The sequence below is a fragment of the Myotis lucifugus genome, unplaced genomic scaffold, assembly GCF_000147115.1.
Source record: "Myotis lucifugus unplaced genomic scaffold, Myoluc2.0 scaffold_197, whole genome shotgun sequence".
NCBI classification, from domain to species: domain Eukaryota; kingdom Metazoa; phylum Chordata; class Mammalia; order Chiroptera; family Vespertilionidae; genus Myotis; species Myotis lucifugus.
The window spans coordinates 1460188-1472481 of NW_005871245.1; the positions used below are offsets into that span (position 1 = coordinate 1460188).

At 52.2% G+C, this 12294-nt stretch overlaps 1 protein-coding gene and 1 long non-coding RNA gene across 5 annotated transcripts in view; one reads left to right on the forward strand and one right to left on the reverse strand.

Annotated features, from left to right (window-relative positions):
• The first annotated feature begins 108 nt into the window (after positions 1–108).
• Positions 109–8856, forward strand: LOC106698569. The gene is made up of 2 exons (XR_001349907.2): positions 109–234; positions 8497–8856. It is a non-coding gene; the product is annotated as an uncharacterized LOC106698569 (long non-coding RNA).
• Positions 469–12294, reverse strand: part of SMPDL3B (sphingomyelin phosphodiesterase acid like 3B) — a 16503-nt gene continuing 4677 nt past the window's right edge. For 3 of the 4 annotated variants that reach the window (XM_006097268.3, XM_023760994.1, XM_023760995.1), the window contains 7 exons: positions 10157–10370; positions 9480–9577; positions 7267–7410; positions 6085–6251; positions 3982–4162; positions 3766–3899; positions 469–1061 (listed from right to left, as the gene is read on the reverse strand). In XM_006097268.3, coding sequence (XP_006097330.2) covers positions 690–1061; positions 3766–3899; positions 3982–4162; positions 6085–6251; positions 7267–7410; positions 9480–9577; positions 10157–10370 — 1310 coding nt within the window. In that variant the 3' untranslated portion in view covers positions 469–689. The other variant, XM_023760993.1, reaches the window with a different exon arrangement.

Sequence of the window (12294 nt, forward strand, 5' to 3'; positions counted from 1 at the left end):
TCCTGGGCGGGACTTCCCCGTCCCGCCCTGTCCGGGGCGGGGCGAGGCCCGCAGGCCCCGCCCCAGGTGGCCCGAGCCCCGCCCCCGCCCCGAGGCGAGGCCCCCGGCGCGGGGGTTCCCAGCCGCGCTGCAGGCGGCGGGCCCGGGGCACTGCCTGCAGCTTGTCAGCTTCTCACGGCCTTGTGTTTGCATTGGAGGCCCCGGTGGGTCCACGACGGCGAAAATGGCCCGGAGGTGAGTGCCCAGCTAGAACTGCGACCTCTCACATTGCAACACAGAGGCCGATTTTGATCCCAGCCTGCGGGATTCGTGAGCTGAAAGTGTGCCTCGGTTCGGGCCTGTGCCGGGGAGACCGAGGGCCCAGGACCAACGGGGAGACCCAGGGCCCAGGACCAATGAGGCGCGTCGTCCTAGCGGCTCAAGGGAGTTGCTTTCAACACTCTACATATTGACAGGGTAATGCACATAATAAGACACATCATGAGCCTTTTTAATACTATAAAACGTGGAACTTGGAAGGAATGAGCTTCTGGTAGGGTCTTTGGGCTTCTTTCCTGATCCGGCTGCCCCATCCCCGTTCACTCTGCGAACGCCGGGAAAATGAAAAAGTCCAGTCCTCAGTGGGTGACGCTGGCCCCAATGCACCCAGAGGAAGGCACGCCCAGCGATCCAGCAGGCGGCACCCCGGGTCACCACGCGAGCAACGCGCTCAGGCCTAGCTGCGCCGCCAGCAGGAGCCCGAGCCCGAGCCCGGGCCCGGGAGCAGCGGCGGGGCCGCGCAGGCAGGTGGTGTACGAGTCCACGGCCACTTCGCGCAGCGCGCACACGAGCTCGGCGCGGCAGATCTCGTCGCAGGCCCGCGTGTCGAGGCTGACGGAGTTGTAGACATAGTAGCGCTGCAGCGCGCCCTGGTCGCTGGCGATGCGGCCCAGCACATCGTGCATGGAGCGGGCGCTCGCATCGGGCACCGAGAAGGCCTTGGTCAGCTGGTACTCGAGCTCCCAGCGCGCTGTTCCCTGCGCGTTCGCCTGGCTCAGGTTCATGAAGTAAGTCATCATGTCCTGGAGAGGGGGCAGGAGGCCGGCTATGGATACCTGTCTGCTTCCACCCCGAATCCTGCACCTTGCTTTTGCCCCCACCCTCCATAATGACTGCTATTAGGTAATGAGCATTTACTACTTACCAGGTGTGTGTGTGTGTGTGTGTGTGTGTGTGTGTGACATCCGCTAATTGAATCTGATGAAGTAACTGCGCTTATCATCCCCATTTCACAGATGAAGAAACTGAGTCCTAAAGAGGTTAATTTCTTTGCCCAGGGCCCTACAGGTGTTCAGTGGCCAAGGCAGGAGTGGAACCAGGTGGTTGACCCCCTGGCCTGTGCATTTTCTGTCCCAGCAAGCTTCCGGGTACACAGAAGATGCTCAGTAAATATTTATAGAATAAATGGACAAAAAGCAACTTGAAGAAGTAGGACGGAGCGCCTGGCTGAGATAGGCTATAGAATTGTGGATGACTGGAGGCTTGGGATACACCCAAGACCCCTAGGACTCAGGTGCATCTTCAGGACTAGAATCTGGAAGGGTTTATCTGTCCAACACTTTCCACTTAAATCTGTGGATCTGCTTCAGGTCACTAGAGGTAGGGTTAGAGGAGCTGCCATGTATGCGTGGTATTTCCTGCCTCCCATTTACAGAGGAAGCAAGGGAGGCCCATGGAGTTCAACAGCTCCTGAGTGGCGGAGCCAAGATTCAAACCCCCGTGTGTCTGACTCCCTCCCTGAGAAGGATGTAAGGCAGTGGTTCTCAACCTTCCTAATGCCGCGACCCTTTAATACAGTTCCTCATGTTGTGGTGACCCCCAATTTCATTGTTACAAATTGAACATAATTAAAGCATAGTGATTAATCACAAAAACAATATGTAATTATATATGTGTTTTCTGATGGTATTAGGCAACCCCTGTGAAAGGGTCGTTCGACCCCCAAAGGGGTCACGACCCACAGGTTGAGAACCGCTGATTAGGCATGTTGGTGCCCAGGCTAGAACTGCGACCTCTCACATTGCATCGTGGCAAAACAAACGACCGATCGTTGGTGGGGCCAGGTGCAGGGAGGAGGAGGGAGTCCCAGCCTGTAATTCCTCTTGCTGAAAAAGGCCTCTGAGTGCCCATGTGGACAGAGATCACACTCTTCAAAATCCTCAGCCCTCTTCTCCACCTTCATTTACTCCAGAATCAAGGACCGAGGTTATCTTATCCAGTCCGTGTTTTAGATGGCATTTCTCAACTCCCAGATTAAATCTCAGTACCCACCTCTTCCTGGGACTCCAGCTGCCTCCTCCCTCGGCATTTTCACTTGCATGCCACTTAGACATCCTGAAGCTAACAGGTCCAAAACCAATTTTCTGGTCTTCCCTCCCAAACTTGCTCCTGCAGTGATCCCATTGCAGTCGACAGCAACTTCCTCCTTCCAGGTTTTCAAACCAAAGCCTTGGAGTCCTCCTGGATTCCTCTTTCCTCACACCCCTCGTCCAGTCCACCAGCAAATCCTGTCTGCTCTGCCGTCACAATACATCCAGGATCTGGCACGTCTCACCACCTGCTGCACCATCACCTCTCGTGGTTGGTGCAGTCACCTCCTGTCTCGTCCTCCTGCTTCTGCCCTTGACCTCTACAGCCTGTTCTCTGCACAGCAGATATGGTGGCTTTGTAAATTTTGTAAGTCAGCATATTTAATTCTTCGGCCCCAAACCTTCCAAATCCAGAGTCCTACTCATGGCCTGCGTGATCTAACCTTGTCCCTCCCACTGTGGCCACACTGGCCTCCTTGCTCTTCTAACACACCAGCCACACTCCCACCCCAGGGCAAAAGACTCGCCCTTCCTCCACCAGATGCTCACATGGCTCGCTCCCTCAGTTTACTCGGGATTGAAATGTCATCCTGTCAGTGACACTTTCCTGCCACACCTGTAACGGCACACACACTCTATGACCATCGTCACCACCTGCCTCTTCGCTGTTTTCTTTTCTCCTTAGCACGTATCTCATGTCGTACTTGACTTGACTTAGTTGTTTACTCCTGTAAGAACGTCAGCTCCAGGAAAGCAGTGACTTTGTTGTGTTCACTTAGGTATCTCCTGTGCTTAGCACCGGCCTGGCACATAGCAGACCATTAATAGTTTGTTGAATAAATTAAGGAATAATGTTTCTTTGTCATTTCAATCATCACAAGCACATCCCGGGAGGTGACGGGCTGCTTGGTGAGTTGGGAACCTGCATTAGCTGCAGTGTAATCGGTGTAGAGAAGACAGATCTGTAGGCAGTGGGCCTGAGGGCATACTTGAATACCAGGCTGAGGAGATCCATCTTATCTTGGGGACACTGGGGAGCCATTGAAGGTTATTGAGCAGGAGAGAGACAAGTGCTTTAAAAAGATTAATCTCTTCTGTAGTAGGTAGCAGGTGAGCTACCGCAGGGCAGTGCTGGAGGCAGAGAAATAAGGTAGGAGGCCTGTGGCAATGATCCGGGGCGAAGGGAGATTTGGGGAAGAAGAAATGACCTGATTTGGTGGCAGGATTTGGAGCTAGCACCAGGGGTCTGATCCTGAGTCCTAGCAGGAGGGAAGTAACTTGACCTTCCTGAGATTCAGTGGTCATTAGAGTGTGGATTAGCTGGGAAAGAATTAGGGAGTGTGGTGATGTGTTTAGGGCCCTGCCTCCCTCCCTCCTTCCCACCTCCTCCAGCCCCAGCAGACCCAGGGCTCCTGACCTGCAGGCTCAGCGTGGCTCGGTCGTATTCGAACACTCGGATGCCTGGGTTGTTGGCCCCATTGACCACTCCAGGTAATGTGGTTTTCCATGGGGTGACTCCAGGTGTAAGGAACATGACACTGATGGGGGCACCTTTTAGGAGAGAGACAATGGGACTGTGAGAGGCTGGTGAGAGGAGGGAGGGAGGCTGGCAGGCACCCTCCAGGTTGAGTACCTGCATTATCATAGAACATCCGAAAGCTGTCCATGTGGTTGTGCCCGAAGAACTGCCCTGCGATGACTCGATGATGCTTCTGGACCACCTTCAGGTACTTCTCGTTGAATCCCTCCCGGAACCACATTTTGTTCCCTTTCTTCTCAAAGAACCCCGGGGGCACGTGGCCAATGATGTACACCTATGAGGAAGGAGTGCCAGGAGGGGCTCAGAGATGCCCTCCCCAGCCCTTCATTTCCACCTCTCAAAACCTGCCCATCTCCCCAAAGGCAAGCAGACAGGTTCAAGTGCACCCCCTCTGCTTCCCCTCTTCCAGGCAGATTCCAGTATTCTCTGTACCCTGTAATGTACACATGCTTCCCACCTCTGCTTTGCCCATGCTGTGCCTGCCACCTGGAGTGCCCTTTTTAATTTCACTTCTGTAATCCTACTCAGACTTCAAAACCCAGTTCAAAGGACACCTCCTCCTGAACCCTTCCCGATCCTCGCAGGCTGGTCTCCTCTTGGAGAGCTGGGCGCTGTAACTGAGCCTGCCCTGCATGACTGCGTAGCACATGCTAAGTGTTCATGTGTGATCACATCTTCCATTCCTTGAATCACTCAGCTAACAATACCTGGACCCTTGGCTACCACTGCAAGAAGTAGAATGGGGGTGAGAGAGAGGGCAATTAGGAGCATGAACTTTGGAGTCTACCAGCGGTGTGTCGCCGCTCTAAGCTTCAGTGTTGTTGTTTTTGTTTTGTTTTATAATTTAAATTCTTTCTTGTTTAAAGTATTACATGAGTCTCCTTTTCCCTCCATTGACCTCTCCTCAGCCACTCCCACCCCCCAGCACATGCCCTCACCCCCCTACTGTCTGTGTCCATTGGTTATGCTCATATACATGCATACAAGTCCTTTGGTTGATCTCTTACCCCCTCAGCCCCCATGAGCTTCAGTTTTTTCATCAGGAATAGCACCTAATTGGTGGACCTTTGAGAGTTAAATGAGATAATGCACAGTGAGTGCTCAGAAGCACCAGCCATGAAATCCTGCTGGGAGGTGCTGCTGTTCCATGGAGGGACTCAAGCAAATGAGACACAGGACCAGTCCTCGGGGAGCTGCCAGCCCAGCAGACTAGCTGGACACACCTCAAGGGCAGTGCCAGGGCTGACCAGCAGACCCTGAGCGATGGATGAACAAATTACTCTGACACACGTTTCTGTAAAAGAGAAGGCTAAGGGACTGTTTAGCTTTAGCAACTAAAACAGCCCTGATTGCCTGCTTCTTTAGCTTTTTATTGTAACGACAGCTTGAACTAAAATTAACCTCTAGATACAATCAGTAGGGTAAGTATCCTTGAGAAAGTATATGCTTCTACAAGGTCGGTTCTTTAAAGACTAAACATAGAGATTCTAGCAAAACACCCCAGGGGATAGGACTTGTTTGGAAAAGTCAAGGTAGGGGCTGCCACCTTCGGCAAGGTCCCCCCAGAGGCCCCCGACCTTTCAGAGAATCCTCCTTACAGGCATTCCAACCAAGTCCCGTGCTTCCCCACAGGGCAGGGCAGCCCCTTGAAGTCTAGCCCACAATGTGGTCTGCAGCCGTGGAGTGTGGCAGAAGTGAAAAGAGCACTGGACTTGGAGTCAGGGGTTCTGGTCTTGGCCCCACCACTTACTGTGTGACTTGGGATCATACCACCCCTCGGGAGCCTCACATCTGCAATGGGCATCGGGGTCCCAGACTCACAGGCTGTTCTGAGGATGGACAAAGCCCCCTCCTGGTGCCAGGCTGATAAAGACCCTCTGTCAGGGGTGGGGAACGTCTGGCCCGCGGGCCATATAGGCCCATGAAATCATTTGGTCTGGCTCTTCCAAGGCATTGGGGCTGAGTTAATTAAATGTTTAACCAAATATAACAGGCTAATTTTTAAGTTGATAATTTTGTACGGCCCGCAAATGATGTTATAAGTATCCGAATGGCCCTTGGCAGAAAAAGGTTCCCCACTCCAACCTGTGATGTAGGCATCTGCAAAGAGCGGATGAATTTGTGCAGAGGTGGGAGACTCATTCAGGAAGTGATTCCAGAGTGAGAGAGGGAGGGGGAGGAGGTAGGAGCCCTTACCTTTTCCCCAGCTCTGGACGCGTTGCTCAGCACATCTTCCAGCCACTGGAACTGCAGGGCAGGGTCAGCCATGCTGGCCGTCTGCTCGTTGCTGGTATAGTACAGATTGGTGTTGAGGACCACAACGCGCCCAGTCGTCCCCGGCAACTTCTCAGAATAGAACGCACCTAGGACATCACAGCCAGGAAAAATATGAAGGGGTCCTCTGCCTCTGACTAAACACACCTCTGCCCCTCTTTACCCTCCCACTTCCTCCCTCCCTTAATACTCCCTTCCCATCTTTCCCATAAGATGGGCATCATGGGTTAAGACCTAAGGCTCTGGAGTCAGGTTACCTCGGTTCAAATCCTGCTTCTATCACTTATTAGCTGTGCAACTTGGGAAAGTTACTTAACTTCTCTGTCTCAGTTTCCTCATCTTATCATGGTGATAACAATGAGGTGTGCTTGCCCCTCCAGATGCATCATCAGCCCTTCTCTCTACTCGGCTCTTTGCCCTAGGAGCTGACCTATGTGAACTAAGCCAATGAGCTTCTGTGCCACAGGCTTCTGGTTGGTCTGACCAATGGGGAGCCCCAGCAGCAGGGAACTGAGGAACAGGAAGAGGAATGGGGTTACCTTGGGCAGGCTGTCTTTGGGTCAGTTGTCCTCAACCAGGTGATCTTTGTCCCCCAGGGAGCGTTTGGCAATGTCTAGAGACATTTTTTGGTATTGCAACTGGGGGTGTTATTGGCACCTAGGGGTAGAGGCCAGAGATCCTGCTAAACAGCCTGTAGTTCACAGCACAGCTCCCCCTACAGAGCCATTCTGCCCCAAATGTCAATAGTGACAAGGTTGAGAAACCCTCCTTGAACTGAATCGAAGGTCACTGCTTTTTCCTAGTGTATTTGCAAGGAGTGTAGTAACGCACTGAGGATAGTGCTTGGCACACAGTAAACTCTCAATAAATATTCACTGCTCGTCCTCATTAGTGCCGTGGGGTTAAGAGTATGGGTTCTGCTATCACATCTGCCTCCTCTATGGGGGTGACATTGGCCGAGTGATTTGGTATCTTTAAACCTCAGTCTCCTTATCTATAAAATAGGGATAAAATCAGTACCAGTCTCATGGGGATGTGGTAAAGATGAATTAGATTAGACCTTGGTGTACAATGAGTGCGTATAGTAGCAAATGGAATTAGTACCTTCTTTGAAGCGAGCAATGGATTCATTATTGAGCCAGGGTCTCCATAGTTCTGCTATCTGATTGTAGATACTGTTGCTCCCTGCTGGGAGCTGGCTTTTGGGGTGAAAGTCATGATTTCCCAAAGCAGCGTATACTTTAGTATCTGGGAAGGGAAGGAAAAATATAAAAATATATATGGGAAAGCACTTTGAGTTAATCATTTTCAGTTGGCCATTGGCCATCAGAGCTAATGGAGAAGAGGAATGAGAAAAAACCCACAGAGGAGGAAAATACAGAGATAAACGGAAAACTTCATTTAATAGAATCTCGCTGAACTTTGCTGAGACCTGGGAAGGAGGAGCGGTGAGTTCTCTGATCCGGGACCCTAACCCCATTCCCAGCAGAAAGTTTTCTGGTCAGAGAGGAAGCATCAACTGAGAAGGAGAAAGCTAGCCCGGCCAGTGTGGCTCAGTGGTTGAGCATTGAACTCTGGACCAGGAGTTCACAGTTCAACTCCTGGTCAAGGCACATGCCCGAGTTTCAGGCTCGATCCCCAGTGTGAGGCGTGCAGATAGCAGCCAATTGTTGATTCTCTCTCATCATGGATGTTTTTATCTCTCCCTCTCCCTTCCTCTCTGAAAGCTATAAAAATAAATATTTTTCTAAAAAGGACACTTAGTATTTAGTGTTCCTTGTTCTTGTCAATTCCGGGGCCATCTTACTGTTAGGGAAACGGTCTGGTTCACTCCGGGAGGCCTTAGGAGTTTCACTCATGAAACAAAAGTATTTACTGAGCACCTCGTTTGTACCGACACGTAGACCTGGTACCAGGCACCCAGTCCCAGTCCCAGAGGCTTTGCATTGCAGCAGGTTGACAGGTATTGGGCAACGAGAGGTGTGTGGCTGTTACGAAAAAGGAAGAGCCTCTTGCTGTGGAAGTGTGTAACAGGAGTGGTGGAGTCAGGGGAAGGCCTCCCAGAGGAAGTGGCCTGTGAATGAGCCTAGGAGGGGAGGGGAGGGGAGGGGAGGGGAGGGGAGGGGAGGGAGTGGAGGCTGTCAGCCACATCCCCACTTTTATTTTACCACTGTGTCTGGCAGGTAGTAGTTGTTCAATAAATATTTGATGACAAACAAAGACTCCCTCTGAGTTCAGGGCAGGGCATTTTCCTTATATGAGCTTGGCTCACCCCAGGGAGCCTCCCATTCTCAGTTGGGGAAATGCCTCTAACAAACCCTTTGTCCTGTATAGCCTGCCAGGTCTTGAGAGCTCTGCAAAAAGGAGGAAGCTGTCGAATTCTCACCAGGAATTGTTCACAAAGCAGGAGGCCATCATTGTAACTGCCCGGAAAAACCTCACCTCTCTGAAATAAATGCTGGCAGCCATTAAAGATCCATTTAAGAAAAACACGAATTCCTGGAATCTCAAGGGCAGAAGAGAAGGGAGAGGATCCCTCCCTCTTTTTGCTGCTTCTATGGGTCAGACTTTTTGGAAGCTCCTTACAAGCTCCATGAGGTCATGACCTGACGTCTTGTTCCACCGCCAAGTCCCCTACCCCTAAACTGTGTCACCCATAGTAGATGCTCAATACATGTTTGTTGATTGACTAAATGAGTGAATGGGTTGGCTTCTTTGATCCTCACAGCAATCCTCTGGGCAGGTACCAGTATTTTTTTTTTCCCAGGGAGAAATAGGTCTTGATGAGATTACCCAGCTAGGACGTGGCAGGGCCTGGAAGGGGCTGGGTCGGCAAGCCTTCTACATCTGCGTTCAACACTCTACATAAAATGATGCATCTTACAGTCAATGGCATCTTGAATATTAGGAAATTCAGCAAATGTGCAAGTGTATGATAAACTGGAAAACTTTCTAGCCCAGCCAGCGTGGCTCAGTAGTTGAGCATCGACCTATGAACCAGGAGCTCACGGTTCAATTCCTTGTCAGAGCACATGCCCAGGTTGTGGGCTGGATCCCCAGTGTGGGGTGTGTAGGAAGCAGCCAATCAATGATTCTCCCATCATTTCCATGAATAAGTTCTGTGTGTATCCATAGGCCAATTAGCTCTCATGTTCCCTGCAGGGCTGTTGGAAGTGCCTGGCACAGAACTTTCCCACAGCTATTATTGTCAATGGATGAAGGCCGCTACTGTCCCATGGCTTTACCCCTCGCTGCTGCTGTCCCATGGCACCATGGGGTTCAGGGAATGCTGTGGAGGACTAATGGCAGGCTCTCACCCGGAAAGACTTCTCTGATGAGGTTGGTCAGGCGTTCCACGATTCTCAGCACAGCTGCTTCTCCCAGCCTCTCGTTGGGCACGTGAGGGGTGTCGTCCCTGCAAAACACCACCAAGCCAGTTTGGTGTGGGCAGCTCAGGATGGGGAATGAGAAAAGGGGTACGGGGGGTGGGGGGCTCTGCTGTGAGAAAAGAGGCCGTGGAACTGAGAGGTATGGCCAGGCTGAAGTTGGGAGTCACATAGGACAGAGTTCAAACCCAATGGCTCTGCCATTGACCTGCTGTGGATCCTTGGCTGGTTATTTAAACTCTCCGAGCCCCCATCAGCTCATCTGTAAAATAGGAATAATAATGGCACCTACCTTCTCCTGTTTCTGCATTTGGATCTTTAGGGCTTGCAGTCCCTAAACCCCAGTGGGAGTGGCTGCAGTATTCATCCCCCAACTTAAAATGGGGAGTTCTCCACATGCCCAGGCAAGCCGTGGCCTTGTCCCAGCCACGGTGAGAGCTGCACTCTGCTGAGGCCGGGACACGGAGGGCGAGGGCACAGGCTTTGGAATCAGCCACGCCCAGGGTCCCTTTGAGCTTCATGTGAGGACTAAGGGGGACGGGGCAGGAAGGTGCCAGGTGGCAGGCGGCAGAAACCCAGTGGAAGGTAGCTGTTATGTCGGCTCTCACCCTGTCCAGAAGATGAAGTCTGGCTCCGGCTCGATCTCCTTCATGGCGTGGATGGAGGAGTTGATGAGGACCCAGGGAGAATCACAGAGGTAGTCACCCCAGGGGCCCGAGTTGTACACCGGCCGGGAGCCAGCTGAGGGGCAGACCTGGAGGGGGTCTGTGGACACCTTGTAGTCGGGGTCCAGGTGCAGGTCAGAGATGTGCCAGAACCTCCCTGCAGGGGAGAGGGGACCCTCCTCAGTGCCAGGCCCTCCCGAGCCCTCCTGAGCCCGCCTGGGTCCTCCTGGGAGGCAGTGGGGGAGCCAGGAGCTGGAGGAGGGGAGGTGGTACAGGTGGAAGGGTCCAGAGAAAATGGACCAGGGGCCCTGGCTGGTGTGGCTCAGTTGGTTGAGTGTCAGCCCATGCACCAGAAGGGTCACTGATTTGATTCCTGGTCAGGGCACATACCCAGGTTGCAGGTTTGATCCCCGGTGGGAGCATGTGTGGGAGGCAACTGATCAATGTTTCTCTCTCACATCCGTGTTTCTCTCTCTCTAAAATAAATATTACAAAAAGAAAGAAAGAGCCTGGCTGGTGTGGCTTGGTGATTGAACGTAGACCCAAGAACCAGGAGGTCATGGTTTGGTTCCCAGTCGGGGCACATGCCCGGGTCGTGGGCTTGATCTCCAGTGTGGGGCGTGCAGGAGGCAGCTGATCAATGATTCTCTCTCATCATTGACGTTTCTATCTCCCTCTCCCTTCCTTTCTGAAATCAATGAAAATATATATTTTTGAAAGAAAGAAAGGAAAGAGAGAGAGATAGAGAGAGAGAGAGGAAGGGAGGGAGGGAGGGAGGGAGGGAGGGAGACTGGGCCACAGGATTTGCGAAAGAGAAAGAGAGAGAAACTGGGCCACAGGATCTGCCCAGGGAGGCACTGAGTGGAGCAGGGCACAGGCTTGTCTGACCCTGACCTGTGACCTTTGACAAGGCCCTCTCCATCTCCCCACCTCGGCATCCCCAGCATCAACATGAGGGATTGGGCTGAGGCGTGACCCTCAAGAAACCTTTGGGAGTTCTAAGGAAAGTGCTTATCTTAAAGCAAAGGTGGGTGAGGGTCAGGGTTAAGCGAGCATACTAGGTGTGGTCTTGGGCAAGTTTCTTCACCTCTCCGAGCCCATAATTACTAATAGAGCCAGATTTTATCATGCTCCAGGGAAATACAAAAATCAGACCTGGCACTGGCTGGTGTTGCTCAATGGTTAGAGCGTTGGCCTGAGCACCAAAGTATCTCAGGTTTGATTCCCGGTCAAGAGCACATACCTGGGTTGCAGGTTCGATCCCTGGCCCCAGGCCCCATTTGGGGGTGTGTGGGAGGCAACCAATCGATCTATCTCCCACCCCCCCTTTCACTCCCTCCCTTCCATTCTCTAAAAAAAAAAATCTGACCTAGGAGAAGGCTTACCAAATGTGTTGTAAGATCTTGCTAATTAATACCATCAAAAACCTGGGGAGTAGATGTGGACATAATGTTAGACCAGAAAAGAAGGAATGTGATTCAGATTGGGCTGAATTCCTCCTGTGGGTGTGCTCGGTGGTTCTAGATGCAGGGCGGCAGGTCAGGCCGCTGGGAGGCGTCCTGTTTGCTGAAGTGGTTGAATGAAACCTGGTCGCAGCTCCAAACCAAGGGAGGCTGAAGTGCCAATAATCTCTTGGTGCAATAGAGAGAAGGGAATCCAAAGAAACAGGCTACACGGAGTGGGTTCGTTTTCCGTACCCAGTACCAAGCCTGATATAGTTTCAATGATGTTTATTGAACAGGTTGGCCGCTGCCCCAAATCCTGTTTCTGGCTAAAACAAGGGTGAGGCCTGGGATTTCCTCACCCTTCACCATTGCTGCCACTTCCGCCTCCATTTCCTGTGTCGCTCAGAGCCAACAGTCAACGCCTGCCCAACCCTCAGGAAACTGGGCCTCCGTGTCCGGCTTCTGCTGCTTTCAGGGTTGGAGAGCCAGGGCACCACCCAAGCCACAGGGCAGGCTGGAGGTGGAAGCCTGGCCCCTGATCACCACTTCTTGACTTTTCCTCCCTGGTGAGTCCTAGCTTTTACCCACCTTTCTGGATCTAAATCTGGTCTCAGAAAGAAGCAGAAACTTGTTCAC